This window comes from Patiria miniata, unplaced genomic scaffold (assembly GCF_015706575.1).
Source record: "Patiria miniata isolate m_02_andy unplaced genomic scaffold, ASM1570657v1 HiC_scaffold_20, whole genome shotgun sequence".
Taxonomy (NCBI): Eukaryota; Metazoa; Echinodermata; class Asteroidea; order Valvatida; family Asterinidae; genus Patiria; species Patiria miniata.
This window is the reverse complement of record NW_024037059.1, coordinates 22,504,097-22,519,528: the sequence shown is the minus strand read 5'-3', so window position 1 is coordinate 22,519,528 and position 15,432 is coordinate 22,504,097. Positions and strand designations below refer to the sequence as shown.

The window sequence follows — 15,432 nt, the reverse complement described above, 5'->3', positions numbered from 1 at the left end:
CTTGCTTGAACTTCAGTTCTTATCATCGGTCAGTTTAGATGTGTTATACGATAATGAGTCCTTCAAGTTTATTTTTAACAAAAGTATGTCCTTAAAAGACATTTTATTCTTCTATTTAAGTTTCAGTTTCTACCCAATGACCGCCACAAATAAATGTCCATCTTCGTACGGCACGAGTACACCGAATTTCACTGGTGCACATGCATGTCTTTTAGATTTCGGAAGTGAGAGGCCAATTTTGGCACGATATTTCTCTTTCACGTCAGGCAATTTTTCACTTTCCATAAATTCAGATGCTAGTAACAATTTTACAAATGCCTTTTCGAGGGTGATTTTCTTAAGAAATAAATGCACCAAAAACAATTGCAAATATTAACGTTAATGTTCATATTGAAAGGGTTCGGAAGCGCGCCACTAGGGGTGAACTTTCAGGCTCCATTGACAGTATGAATGAGCTGACTGTAACTGTAAAAATGACTCAAGGGGTGGTAATATGAACAATACAATGTATATACATTCTTTCAAATCTTTCCACTTTTTATCATGTAGACATTGTTTATGGCTTACTTACATTTTTTAAACAGTATTTAAAAGTATTTAAACAGGGGGTCATAAAGGGGGTCATACAGTCTATTCATGTTACGAGCAATGGGTTCTTCTTCAAAACTGATTGTATTCATAATTAATTTTAAAAATAAAATAATTACTTGGTGTTTCTAATTTGTTATTGACTGTCTGATGTAGCAGTGATGAGTACATTGCATTACTGCAATAGTAAAGGAATTGACAGACACTCACAGGGAACACGTCTTCAGTAATTGAGAAAAGTTTCATTTTCCCCCTTTTTTCAGATACTTGTTTACCTAAGTTCATTCAATTGTTCAAGTTTTACTTTATCATTCTAAAACATCATGACTACTTTGGAGATCTTGTGACGAAAACAAAGATATGATTTCTCTTCGTATACATCCCTCCCATATTGTCCACTGATAGTGGATGGATACAATATGAAACCTGCCTATTAAAACCACTATCATCAGCAATTGAATGTAGTTTCCGCGTGTGAACAACGTACTTCAGGAAAGTTGTGGACTCTTGAAGCAATCACCGCTTGAGTCCTTAATTGGCTTACCCTGCCTCCACCACTCAATAAATAATAATTGTAATCTCTGATTTGATAAATATTGCAAAAACAAATCTCGACATGTTACTGTTTTTACTGACATGTCTTTTTTATCCCCTTTTATTGATTTATTTATTAATTCATTTATTCCTTTTATTCGTCTCTTCATTTCTTCATTTCGTCCTTTTTACATTTTTTTCTTCAATGAAAAACTTTGATTCCGTTCTCCTTAGGGGCCATTCAGAATTTTCAATGTTTTAAATTTCGATCTTTTTCCAAATTGTGGGTGGGTGGGTCAAGCTAAATAATTGAAAATCGAAATTCACTTTCCATGGAAAAAAAAGATAAAAAAAACAAAGAAAGATAGATCTTTTGACTTGCCTGAACTACGCGCAAACGTTCCGATATCGCGATGCGTGTTTCTTTTCCAACTTCGTCCCCTGTATGTACTGTCAGTGGCGTAGCCAGGAATTTTTCAGTGGGGGCGCTGGGGGGGGGGGGGGGGGGGGGGCTGGAACATTTCATGGGGAGGGGGGCGTCATGTAGATCAATGATAATTTTTTTAGAAACTCAAAATCTCAGTGGGGGAGGCGACGGGGGGGGGGGGCGACATGGTTTCATGGGGGGGGGGGGGGCTGTCGCCCCCCACGGCCCCCCCCCCCTGGCTACGCCACTGCAGGTCATACAGTTAAAGTTTATGTAAACTTGTATGAAAAGTCAAAGAAAAGTAATCTATTTGACACCAAGTTTGTGTTAACTTGCCGGTAACTCCCTAAAAAATTATCCAGACAAATATGTTTATTTTGTAACATTTTATGTTCGTCTGTCGGTCTTCTATGCTGTTATGTTTACTTTTAGGTACCTTCAATGGTACTATGTTTAATTAACCTGTTCATTTGTTTAATTAAACTAATAACGCACATATAGTTGCCAAATATGGCACTAACAAGTTTGAGGTCGGCAATTTCGTCTTTAAAAATCTGGATACGTCGGGTTACCGTACACACAATTGTCCTGGAAACAACAGTACCAAAGTACAGAAAGTCGTACGCAAGAGCTCCCCAGCAAGTATCGCTGACGCCATTATGATTCCAAAATTTCTCACTGTGTCACACATTGAAATAACTAAACAGCGTCGTTGTATTGTGAACACATAAAAGCATTCAAGTCGCGTTCTTGCACACTTTCTGCAAGTCGACATAGATATCCTTGAACCACTGCCCCTGCTTTGCATAACAAGTGCACATGAATGAACGATTCGACTTTTATTCAAAGAAATTTCTATGTACAGTCACCAGACTCTATTCAGTAAAGTCCCCGTCAAAACGAAAGTAAACAATAACGTGCATAACGCACGGCTACACCATCATACAGTGTGGCAGGGACACCAACAAGTAACACAACAACTATAATTTTTGAAAAAAATTGATAAATATTCTGATTGAATTTCGTTAAAAGATACTTGTTGGTGAGGTATCACATATTTTATCACATAAAAGAGGAAGACCGACAACTTCACGCCGTCACTGAACTAGACACACATGTACATGGTGTTCAAGTACATGTACATGTACATGCAAGTGCATGTACATGTACATGTACATGTTCAGTTTTTTTATTAATCGAAATTAGGGGTGGGTCGGTGGGTCAAAATAATTTGGAAAAAAAAGTCGAAATTTTAAAACATTGAACATTCTGAATGGCCCCTTAGCCTCACCCGCGTTTACCTACCCAATGCTTGGGGTGCACTCCTCTTAGTGTCCCATCTTTCCAATTATGATCTTTGTATACAGTCATATCGGGTGGGGATCAAGTCGAACCCAAACCAACTCGGACTCAGACCAACTCGACCCAGACCAACTTGGACCCAGACTAACTTGGTCTCGGACCAACTCGGACCCAATCTTTACCAACTCGGGCCCAATCACGTTGATGTAATGAGAATTTTGCTGTTTTTCAGTAGTGAGGCCTACTCAATTAATGTTGATAAAACGTCAGTTTACGTAGTCTAAATTACTTCTTTGTTTTGTCCCTTTGTTTTTCGGGCCGCGAAGCTTCATTCTGTAGGCCTATTATACTTTAATAATAAATATCTGAGTGAAATTTTGCCGTGGATGTTTCGTGAATTTGTGAAAACAAACGTTCATTCATTCATTCATTCATTTCGGTTTATTGTTTAAAAAAAAAAATGGTGACAAAAGAAAAAGTCCAAGGACTAAAAATATTTGGTTTACAGTAAAAATTAATATTTACAATGATTGCTAAGCATTACATACATGTAAACAGTAAAGCTTGAACAGATAAAAAAAACAATAACAGTGACTCACATTACAGATAAAATTTGAGTAATTAAAATAGAATAAGATAGGAAGAACAATTACATGTATATGAACACCTAAAAACCACAACTACTGAGAATTAATTAATCTGATCATAGTGGGAACAGGAGATTGTTTATATCTTTGAGTATTGATACGAGGCATGGTAAGGTGGTTGAAGTTCCTGAGATTTCGTTTGGTGAGAGAGAGTCTTGGGTTGGGAAGCATGTGACGCTGTTAGGAAGCATGTGACGTTTTGTACGATGTCAGGTCGCGTTGTTCTTAGTTTGGCTTTTGTTGGTCTGGTTTTATTTTAATACTTAGGAGAGCTAGGGCAGAACGAATATGTAAAATGTTTGGTGCTATAAGAAGTTTCTGGTTTTTCAAGCCTAAAGGGCTTTTGAGGACAGCCGTGATCTTTAATTATTATTCCAGTCATTCAAAGTTTGTCACGCCAACTTTGCGGGTGACGCGCGGCGGCGGCCGCGCCGGGAGTGGCTCCGTATGAACGGGGTCTACCCGATGTTCCCTAATACATATGTTCCCCAATACCTGTTCCCCAATATCCTTAGGATTAGGGTTAGGGTTAGTGTTAGGGTAAGATGGTTAGGGTTAGGGTTAGGGTGGGGAACATAGGTATTGGGGAACATAGGTATGCACCCGTATGAACCGAGCCCACGGATCATGCAGTCGGCATCCTTAAGAAGGTCAAATAATAACGATCAGGTCTATAAACCGTTAAAAGTGAATCCATTATTAAAATTCCTAATTAGACCCTTACGGCTTTTTGAGGGACAGCCTGACTGTGAGACTCTTTTCAGCAGCGTTGCAATCATTGTCGAATATTGACTTTACTTTCACCTTTTGTTATTGTATAGGCCTAGCTGTTCATGTTGTTTTATTTGCGTACTGCATGTACTCTTTTAATATGTTTTTCAATATTTTTCAATGTTGTCTTTGTTGAATAGAAATCTAAACCAGGATTTTTTTGGCTAAGACTGAGCCCGTGTGTTGTTATTGTGAAGAATGTTTATTGTTTTTATCTATATTTTGATAAGTTACTTGAACACAACTTGTTTTAAAAACATCAGCAGACTTTAAAACATACTTCACTGAAATAAGATTGGGTCTGAGCATGGTCATTATGGATCCGAGTTGGTCTGGGTCCGAGTTGGTCTGGGTCCGAGTGGCTCAAAACTGCTAAGTGAGAGGCCCTGAATGGGCATATATATTTTTACTTCAACGTGTTTTTTTCCAAAACTGTTGCTATTGCCTTGAAAAAAAAAAAGGATTAGTTCATTACTAGTCGGATGCCAGCAAGTCTTTCATGCATGTCGCTATTTACCAGTGTATAGCATAATATTGTTCGTATTTTTGGTAACAATGGTAAAATGCGTGGGAGGGTATTACAGTTTCGAGCCAACTCTGACCCAAACTAACTCGAGGTTTGAGGTCTTCCCAAAAAGTTAAGAGTACAAGCAAAAGAGGGACATATATGGTCCACGATTGCAAGTAAATACACACTTGTGTGGGTTGGGTTGGATTGAGTTGGGTCGGGTTTCGGGTCGGGTCGGGTCGGGTTGGGCCGGGTTTGGTTGGGTTGGTGTGGTGTGGTGTGGTGTGGTTTGTTTGGTAAGGTTTCGTTTGGTATTACTGGAATTATGACTTCATAATATGATCAAATACACACACATAATCACACAAGATACATGTACCAGGAACAGCCCATGATAGAAAGTTTCACAACTTATTTCCGATGGGACTCCTTTAAATTGCGCAAATTTACTTTTACAAAGTTCACTTCTTTATACCAATATGCATGAAAGGACTTGCTGTCGTGAATTATTATTTTATTTTAAAGGCAACAGCACCACGGTTGAGTTTGAAAAATAACACTTTGGTGTAAAATTATACCCCTTTAGGGCCTCTCGCTTAACTAGTAATACCACGCTATATAGTATTCAGGCATTGCGATATGCATGAAGGAATTGACGGACAATGAATGCCATCGATCCCCTTCACTGAAACTTGCTTCAATACAAACAACTCGGCTGATTGATCAGGCTGTTGAGCAACTAAATTACCATGAGATGTATGGGTGTAGACGGTGTGTGTGGTTAACAGGTAAGGCTTGCACTGCGTGACATGTAGGCCATGTACCATGACTTGTACCGAACAATATCCGAGTATTTCCGCAAGTTGGTGGACTCACAAGGCAGTTGACTATCGCCTGTAAAAGTAAGTTGTTCGATCGTCTCTGGCCGAAATTATTAACAGAAATTAATGTATCTGAAATACAATTACGGTGGAATAGGTAGGTTGGTGTAATTTGTGTACTATGAGCTTGGGACTGAGATAAAAACATCAAGGGACTGGAGTTATGTCCAAGTTGCAACACTAACCTTTTAAACTAAGGTAACTCGAGCTCACGAAAATGTCAGATTCTTCTAACAAAAAATTCAACATGCGCAAAGAAGGAGCGAAATATGAGAATTTCGAAAGTACTGAGGAATTCCAAACTTACCCTTTGCTTTATTTGGCTAAAACCTGACAGATAAGCCTACAGTGCAATAACCAATATAGCATTGATTTCTTTTGAAGGAACCGCATTAGCCTATAGCAACTTAATTAACATCTGTCATGGGACGTGTCGTCCAAGATGTGAGTAGGGACTCGGATGGGAAGCTTAGCTAGTACCACCGGCCGGCTTGTGCCGGCCGACTCAAAACCCAGGCTATGCTTCGGCGTTCAAGCAAGCTGCTAGAATTGATTCAAACAATTCAGTGTTCACAATTGTCATTACATTTTGATGCTGTTTGAACACTGTTTCTTTTTATCTTTATATGTGAACTTGTAAAAATAGTACTAATAATTATTGATCAGTTTGTAATCAATGAAATGTTTCTTATGTGAGTTATACCATGCATATCTTATTGCCACATTTTATTATTTTTTACAGGTAATTTCAACAAGGGCGTCGGAACTGAAAGTTAAAACTTGACATCATGGTTGAAAACGTCATCCTCGGACTGAAGTATGCTGTGAGCGTGTGCTCTACCTTGGCCATACTAGGCAACCTACTGATGATTGCGGCTCTGGTGTGGACCACAAAGCTTCGCATCAAGTACTTCCAACTCGTCTTCAACATGGCTCTGGCTGACATGTTCTTCGCAGCCTTTTCTACAGCATTTCCATGGACTGAATACCACATCATCTACTCCTTATTTATGACCGGCTACGTGGTATCTGTATTGATGAGTTTGGCGATTGGCGTCAACCGTTACTTGGCGTTTTCTCTTAGCTCACCGTCCCGCTATGACTCGCTGTTCACGGGCCGTCGCCTGCTCATCCTCATCTTGCTGATCTGGTGTTTGTCGATCCTCCTCAACCTTCTGCCGATCGTTACAGCCTCAGAAGGAGTCACAATTTGGATTTACGGACTGTTAAGACCATTGACTGTTTTCATATCTTGGTTAGTCCTGGCGGTACTATACGGTGTCTTGTTTTATAAAGTCAGGAAGAATACTCGTGCTTCGGTAGTTCCACGACCTAGTACGGATACAAACTTCGATAATTCACCCACTGATACTCTTCATACTCAGATCCGCTGGTTGCTGGCCACATTCATCGTCATTCCAGTGGCATCATTTGTCTTCTGGATGCCATACAGTGTGGTCAGGATAACTGCATTTGTTGATCCGAATCATTTCTTCGCTCATAATTTGGACGTTGCTTATTGGTTCAGTGGTTCTTTGTACTGTATTGCCGCCGCGATCAACCCGCTGATTTACTGGGGTCGGTTGAACGGACTAGGCCAAGGCGTTTACACACGTTTGGAGGGTGATGGAGAATTGGACCCTGAGATTGAAAATGCACAACCGGCCATAAACACGTTGATTTAAATTCTTTGGGGTTATAACCAATCTAGGTAAAGACCTAAAGCTACCGTTTCTATCACGGAGGCCCCCTTCAATGGTGAAAGCATTGTGCTACTGCTAGCTTTTGTTCTGCTTATCCGTCACGGGACAGGTGCTTTGTACAATAGCATGCACAATGGTTTCTCCATTGAAAGGGGCCTCGTGAGTGTACAGTGGTCACGTGCCCGAATTCGTCTATAGCAATGAAACAAAATATGTTTGGAAAGAGCGGAGTGCTTTCATAATCTTGAAGAGGAAACGAAACAAGCTCCCGGATTACAATGTTTAAACATCAGCGGGATCTCTAACATTTAAACACTTATAGTGGGTCTCTAAAACTGAAAAGTCATAGTTTGCCAAATCGAGATGCTAATTACTTTCATGTATACTAGAATTTCCCGAGTGTTGCCATGTTGGTATAAATTAGAAGTCATCAGTAAAACCTTTACTCTTTAACGCTTAGTTACGCATTAAAATAAATTACAATTGTCTTCTTTCGTAGTTATACAAAGTATAATTTCCCCGTACCTTTTGGTGTTGGTATAGTTACTTTTGTCTTGAAGTATTTTTGAACAGTTCTACATAAGAGTGTATCAAAGAAAAGGTAATAAAAAATAATAGGTTAATTTGTAAAATTTATGAACTTGAACACTGTCCAAGTGTTTCCATCTTCATTATAGCTTCATTTATCTCTTCAGTCATGGATGACCGAGCACCATTGCTTTCAAAACAAAGGCCAACCAATGGCTGTTTGCCAGTTTGCGGAATAAGTAACGAGTTAAGCTGTCGGAATCAAGCTTAAAGGGAAGATACAACATTTGCATACATCAAAAAACGAAATGATCAAATTATCACAAAATACCTTACTGGATTGTTAGGGAATGACAGTCTAAAGCATCCTGTAAAATCGTGAGTCCTGGTGTGCTGACATTTTCAAAAAAAATGTATTTTTCCAACGCTGGTCGGCCGACCAGCGTTGGAGAAAACTGGCTCATTTTCAAAAACTGCTCCTAAGTTTTCACATTTAGTTATTCCGCATTTTCTTTGCAATTGATTACACATTGTGAAGAGGTACAAGCCTGCTAGACTAATTCTCTGACCTTACAATTCCCCAAAGTCTATTAATTAATCCATTTCATCTTAAGTGGGGTCAGGGAACCGGACTACAAGGACGGGATTGGTTTTCTTGGTTTTTCATGCATCTACGAGCCCAAAACGTGAAACAAATCAGTTTAACAATATTTCCTATAACATTCTAATCCTTCAAATCCATTTTTTTCCTGAAAACTGCAGCAAAAGCAAATGCTGTACATTCCCTTTAACTAAGTAAAAAGTATTTGAAAGCTATTCAACTTTGCATCACCTGCCTTTTCTAATCAGTGTCATATCCGGATTGTGTGGGGAAGAATTGGGGAAAAAACATACTGACCCATAAAACAAATGTTGGTCGCTGTCTGGGGTGGACCTTGCTTTGCATGACCCACGATTGTGAGACTCGTCACGATTGTATCGTCTGGGAACCAGAGCACCGTAGATACAGTCTGTGTTCTCAGCAGTATAGTGCCAGGAAAGTACAATGCTCCTAAACTTCAACTAGTTGTTACGAGGTGCGATTTGAAGTTGCTAGTGGCACCACACTAAAATCTTGGCGAAAACGGAACGATTTGTGTACATTCTGTGGTAGGTACACTGAAAAATTGCCTGGGTTAATTTTACCAAAGAAAGGGTGAAAACTGGATATACCCAAACTTGGATTGTTCTATAACCAATTGTTTGGGTTAGAATTTCTGCTAAATTCAACCAAAACTTGTGGTCCATGATCCAAGACCAAATTTAATTTGGTCTTGTATGACTACAACTTTTGGTTGAATTTAACATAAATTCAATAGCACAACTTTTTTCGGAGTTATTCCGCACTACTTCACCTCGTATCGTGTTTTATTCTCTCTTCTTTTTATATAATAGTCTGCCAATGTCTTATATGATTCGTATCATCTGCACTTTGAGTTTTTTTACGGCTTTATCTCCCATACCTGTGGACATTTTCCTTCTCAGTTTTCCTATCGCTTCCACAGTTAAATTTCTGGTTATTTATACAATTTGTTTTCACTGCTGATTTGAAGTTGCATATCCATCAGGAAATTTCACGAAGTTTGACCTCGGCTTGAAGTAAACAGACGACTGCGTGTAAAAAGCACGGTTAGCATAACAATGGAGAATTTAGTTTCCGTAAGAGCGTGTCTACGATGCGACCCATTGTGATTCTATTATCCACAGTAGGCATAGTTCTTCGTTTTGTGTATAATAAGTCCTTGAAGCCTATAGTTAGTAAAGAGGATCAAAGAACCTGGATAAATAAAAAGAAATACCGAAGACATGATCGAAGTTGATTTAAAGCCTGCTGCTTCCAAATTCCCCCTTTGAAATAAGGACGTGTGTCCTTGCCCGAGGATAGTGGGATGGGAACATCTCATGGCACTGTAATAAGCTTGATGTGAATGATAAAAGGGACCCGAGGTCTCATCAAGATAGGTCTTCATTTGCCCTATACATGTATTCGGTACATTTGGGATCTTGCACCCAATGCGCTCTTTAAATGTCGCCATCCGTTGAGAAACGATTCTGCACTTACAAGGCATCGCAAGGACGTAGGCCTACTAAAAAAAAGGAACGCGGTTCGAATGTCTGAGAGCCAACACGAACACTCCCTAGTTGAGGTAAACAGAGACGGCGAACGAGGCTGATACCTTGTGTTTTTTTTTGTGTTTTTTTTACATCATAGACCTTAGGCCTATGCTTAGTGGCCATTTGAGAGTTTATTAGCATTTTGTTGTTATTTTAGTTCAGTAACAAAGAATGCACTAAAGGTTCACTATGCATATCCCATCAAAACAAAGACATTGTCCTCTAATATGGCTGCTACACATACAGTCTATTGGTGAAACATGTACTCGGTCGGGAGAAGCAGAAAAGTGGTATTTCTTAAAAAGTGAGATATTGCTTCCAGTTGTTTCATTTGCAAATTTGTTTCATTCTTCGTCGGGGTACCATACTGTCCTATATGTTTTCCCCATGTTCCTTGACGTTGCGTTGAACCAAGATGAGCCGTTATTGTAACCAATATAGAAATCCCTGACTCCCTGAGACGTGTCATAAGGAAATGGGATTGAAAACAATCCAGCACACCTTCAATGCGCGATGTGAATAAAGTTCTAAACAAAACGGTTTTTCCTCATTTTAAATAATATTCCAAAATTAGGTATGAACTGCGTGTAAAAGGTGAAAATACTTCCATTCATTTTAAAAGCACCGTTTCCTTTCCAATCTGGACTACAGCGCATCTGCTACCCTTTGCCGCATTCACGTTTGGGCGTTGTCATCATCTGCATGATGGCATTCCTATAGTTCGTTGTGCAGAAGCAACAGCTGAAATGGGGGTTTGATGGCGACGAAAATCTCCTAATAACAGTATATTCCGGACGCTGGATATTCTAAAAACGTAAAGTGTTCATGGTTGAAATTTAAGTACATATTTTCCTGTGCTTTGAATTCCTGGAAATTACACTGCTTATACCTATCGTTTTTTTTCTTTTCTTTAGGATCGGGCTTTTGCTTTGGTGCTGTTTATTCTTTATTCCTTTCTTAATTTTTCTTCTTTGCGTGGTCATGTTGACATGAAGACATCATGATAAGAATGTCTTTGTCAGTATAAGCTGGGGGTAACCTACGGCCCAACCACAGTTGAACGATTGGGTGAGGGATATATATATCCTTTACCCTCGGATTTATGCAGCTAGGGTTACTTATTATGTGGTTAACTAGGGTTAGGTATAGGGTTGGGGTTAGTCCGTAGACCCTTTCATGCATGACAGCCAATTTCGGGTCATAGTGACTTCCTCCCGAAGAGACAAGAATGAATGGATTTTTTTTAGGCATTTACTGTTATGATTAACATAACAAAACACACCCTTGAAAAAATAGGGTGCGTAGGGTCAACAAATTATGTGAAAACCCCAGGGTTTAGGTCTATAAGTGGAGGGAACGATTGTACCCAAGTACAAAATGTATTATCAAAGCATTATCCATGACCCTTCCAATCCAAAAGAGGCATCACCGCACAAATGTTGTTCCAAAAACGTATTGTCTAGTTTTATTGACCATCAGATATAACTTCAGGAAAACAATAACATGTTACTGATTTTATCTTTGTGTTGGGTTGGGGGAAGAGTGGTACGTGCGGGAGTGCACCATGTCCCTTGAGCCGTAGCCCTACATAGAAAATTGATATTTTTGTATGAAAGCGTGTAGTCTTTTAGGTATGAACGGAAAATGTAACACATTATTATGCATATACATTATAGTTGACCTTTTACCCCCAAAACCAACTTTTTATACATAAACAATTTATAAAGATTTCACTTTTATCATTATTGACAAACTAGCCTTAAATTTGAATAAAGAACCCATTGTTTTGTTTAAAAAGTATTAGTATTAATAATATCTTTTACAATATATCTAAATATCAATCATTAAAAACTATTTAAATTAGGCAATGTACATTTTTTTTTATTGACTAGAAAAAAAATCCCGAAAAACCGACAAGAACAAAACAAGATAAGGTTTCTAGAAAACTTTAAGAAATTCCAACGAGGCCGTGTTGCTAGGGTAGCAGTGATTAATTTCTTAAGATGTTTAGGCTACTGTCCGTGTTTTCAACAAATTCATTTTTTCCCTTTAACGAAAAAGAACCACACTTCCTTTCAACTTTGGGACTGAAATACTCTGAAAAGGAGTCATTATCAATGCTCAGATAAGATTTGAAGGTTTGCATGGTGAAGGTATCAATAAAATAGAGATTTACGGTAGCACCGTGTGACAAATCTTTTTTATGAGTTTGTGAGGTTCTGAAAAGAACCGGGGAAACCCAACGTTTTGGACAGTATGCTCTGCCTGTCGTCAAGAGACTAAAGGGATTCCAACGGTGAAGGATGGTTATAGTGTGAAATGCTTCACTGATCAGTCATCATCCTCTGCTCAACTGCTGCATCCTTCACACGCCTCTCTACTTCAAGTCACACTTCATAACCTCCTTCACCGTTCGAATCTCTTCTGTCTCCTGATGACGGGCAGAGCATACTGTCCGAAACGTTGACGTTTCCCAGTTCTTTTCAGAACCTCACCAACTCATAAAAGAGATTTGTCACATGGTGCCACTGTATAAGTCTCTATCTTATGATTCTGATAGGGAGGTCACAGATGGGACCCAGTCTAAACCTAGGACAGCTGAATTGTTGTCGCTCGGCAAACTATTCCAAATTTGCAAAGTGGTCGAGGTCTCATTCTAAAGTGAATGAACGTTAAATTGCTAGAACACTATCAAGTTCAGGGAAAAAAACACAATTCTGGATGAAACTCGAATTAAGCACAGACAGTATATCCTTGATTATTTAGCACTGGCCCTGTAAAACATAATTGCGAAAGAATACAATATACAAATTGTTTGTAAGTACAATTAAGCGAATATAAAGGGGAAATATGGAATATTCTATAGATTAAGGTATCATATTTAAAACAAGTAGAATCATATCTAATGTAAATGTGTTACAAATCTGGGAAGTATCGATACAAAACATCATTTTAATAAGGGAGTATAAATATTGGAATTCTAACTAAAATAAATCGAATTAAATTTACAGAAACATACAAATATAGCTATTGCCCGCAGTTAACCATTTTACAGAAATGATGGTACACTGGTATAATGTTATATTTATAAAACAATAATAATGTAATAATAATAATACATGTAATAATGATAATAAAAACAACGCCAAAAGGACTTAAAACCATCACCAAATTTACAGAGCCACGCCGATCACATAACGTCATATTATTATGGTGCGATACATTCAGTCGAAATCGAAGTAGCCTACTATACAAGTCACATCACCTATTAAAAAAATAGTCAGTTTATGAAAGATACGCTCTGCCCAACACAACTTTCCATGTCATTATTCTTAATCGTCTTATTAATTACGTGACAACGCTATAAATGTGAAAATGTGGACATTTACAAAGTCAACACTAGGTAATTATAACTGCGGTTTTTCATTCAGAACCACAGAAAAAGGCTTCTCTGTATGTTCAACATGTACATGTTTGAGAAAATGAATGAACGAAGAACATGAATATTCGTTATAACATTATGATACAATCACAGTTTCATTATCTTTACGATGTTTTTGAGAAAACATTGGGTGTATTGTGGTCCATTCCCTTCGCGATTCGAGTCAGCCAATGTTTATTATCTTAATCAAACTACACTGCATCTGCCACCGTTTGCTCGAATTCAGTTTTGTCATTGTCATCTGCATAATTGCGTTCACTCTGTTTGCTGCAGCAGCAGCAGAAGAGAGCGTTGAAGGACTCTCTAAACCCATCCAGTTTACCCCAGTAAATCACAGGATTGATCATGGCAGAGAGGCAGTACAGCAAGCCAGCAAACCAATAAGCCACGTCGAACTTGGTCGAGAAAAATTGGCTGGGATCGAAAAAGGAAATGAACCGGACAATACTGTACGGCATCCAGCAAACGAAAGAAACAAGAAGGATGATGATGAAAGTAATAAGCACCTTGCGAGTCTGGCTAACACGAACTGTTATCTGCCCGGAATCTGGCTCAGTTTTAGCATCGGCGCTGGAGGGAGTAAAGCGCGCGATTTTACGGTACACGACGAAATACAGAATTGCTGTGATGAGCCAGATTACGAATACGGTCATGGGTCTGATGAGACCGTATATCCAGAAAGTGACCAAGTCATCGTTAGCCATGACCGAAATTAGATTGAGAATCAGTGAGACAGCCCAAATGATGACACAGGCCACAAAAAGACGCCCGCCTGTCACCAGAGAATCGTAGCGAGAAGGTGGCATTAGAGATACAGCCAGAAGGCGGTTGATAGCCACGGCCAGGATAGTCAACACAGACACGACATAGCAAGACATGAACAGTGCAAAAATGGCATGGTGCTCATACCATGGAAACACGATAGCAAGAGCTGCAAAGAGCAGGTCACCTAAAGCTAGGTTTACGACAAAGCCATAGTGCTTGACTCGGAGTTTCCTAGTTCCTATAATCACAAAAATGACCAGGAGATTCTCAAGTACAGCTACGCCAGAGCTGATACTCACGGCATACCTCAACCCCAGCAGGATCCTTGCCGCTGTCTCAGATGTCTCGTATAGATCCGGATCGTATGGATCATAGTCATCGTTGGGCATGGTAGCGTTCGATTCTGCAGCCATGGTTTTCACAATGAAGTACGCACTTCAAGTAAAACACAGATAACCAAGACAATTAAGTTTTTGCCATACATATTAAAAGAGAACCCCAAAAAGTTCAAGTCTATAATAAAGTACTTGTTTTCGATTGCTTCGTATAACTTCTATTTTCTCTACCACAATATTACGCTGTCTACGTTTAAGTATCATATTCGGCAACCAGTAAGCTTTACCTGTTGCAATCGATGACTGACGATTTGTCCTTCTTCTTTCCTATTTGCCTTTGTTTTCCTAGAAAGAAAAAACGTGAATTTTTTTTAGGCTGATGTCTTTGGCGCAAAAAGGTTTCTGTGAACAATGTTTTTTATTTTTAGTTCTGGCCAAACTTACTTTACTCTTGACGAAGTCTGTCGGCTATAAATTATGTGGCTGATGTAGCTGCAGAAGCTGTCAAACTTTATTTGCGTCCGTGTGGCGGTATTGCCTCGGTGTCCACCTTACGAAAGATCGATCAGTCTGAACTGCCAACGACTGAAGCATTGATCCTACTAAACTCTTGCAACAAAGAATCTTGGGGCAATAAAAATTTCTCTTTCAACCACCAGCTAGTTTCTCTTTTAACTACTAGCTAGTCCCCAGCCCAGCCGAGGTCACTTCATGCTCTTCCAACCGTAATCCATTCAGACACATACCAGTGGCGTATCCAGGATTCAGGTGGGTGAGGGGGGGGGGGGGAATCATTCAATGGTAGTCGCTAATGTTTGATAGTGGATCGCCGCCTCACGCCAGGGTG

At 39.2% G+C, this 15,432-nt stretch overlaps 2 protein-coding genes across 3 annotated transcripts; one reads left to right on the top strand and one right to left on the bottom strand.

The window, feature by feature from the left end:
- The first annotated feature begins 5,481 nt into the window (after positions 1-5,481).
- LOC119728648 (octopamine receptor beta-1R-like) lies at positions 5,482-8,007 on the top strand. 2 transcript variants are annotated; one of them, XM_038200961.1, is made up of 2 exons: positions 5,482-5,565; positions 6,401-8,007. In XM_038200961.1, the coding sequence occupies exon 2, from the start codon at positions 6,447-6,449 to the stop codon at positions 7,341-7,343; it is 897 nt and encodes a 298-aa protein (XP_038056889.1). In that variant the 5' UTR covers positions 5,482-5,565; positions 6,401-6,446; the 3' UTR covers positions 7,344-8,007. The 2 variants fall into 2 exon arrangements, with proteins under 2 accessions (XP_038056889.1, XP_038056887.1); XM_038200959.1 differs by having other exon boundaries at positions 5,490-5,679.
- A 3,473-nt stretch (positions 8,008-11,480) lies between these two features.
- Positions 11,481-15,320, bottom strand: LOC119728933 (adenosine receptor A3-like). Its single transcript, XM_038201378.1, has 3 exons — positions 15,030-15,320; positions 14,873-14,930; positions 11,481-14,685 (listed from the first exon to the last, which is right to left on the bottom strand). The coding sequence occupies exon 3, from the start codon at positions 14,661-14,663 to the stop codon at positions 13,677-13,679; it is 987 nt and encodes a 328-aa protein (XP_038057306.1). The 5' UTR covers positions 14,664-14,685; positions 14,873-14,930; positions 15,030-15,320; the 3' UTR covers positions 11,481-13,676.
- Between the last annotated feature and the right edge of the window lie 112 nt (positions 15,321-15,432).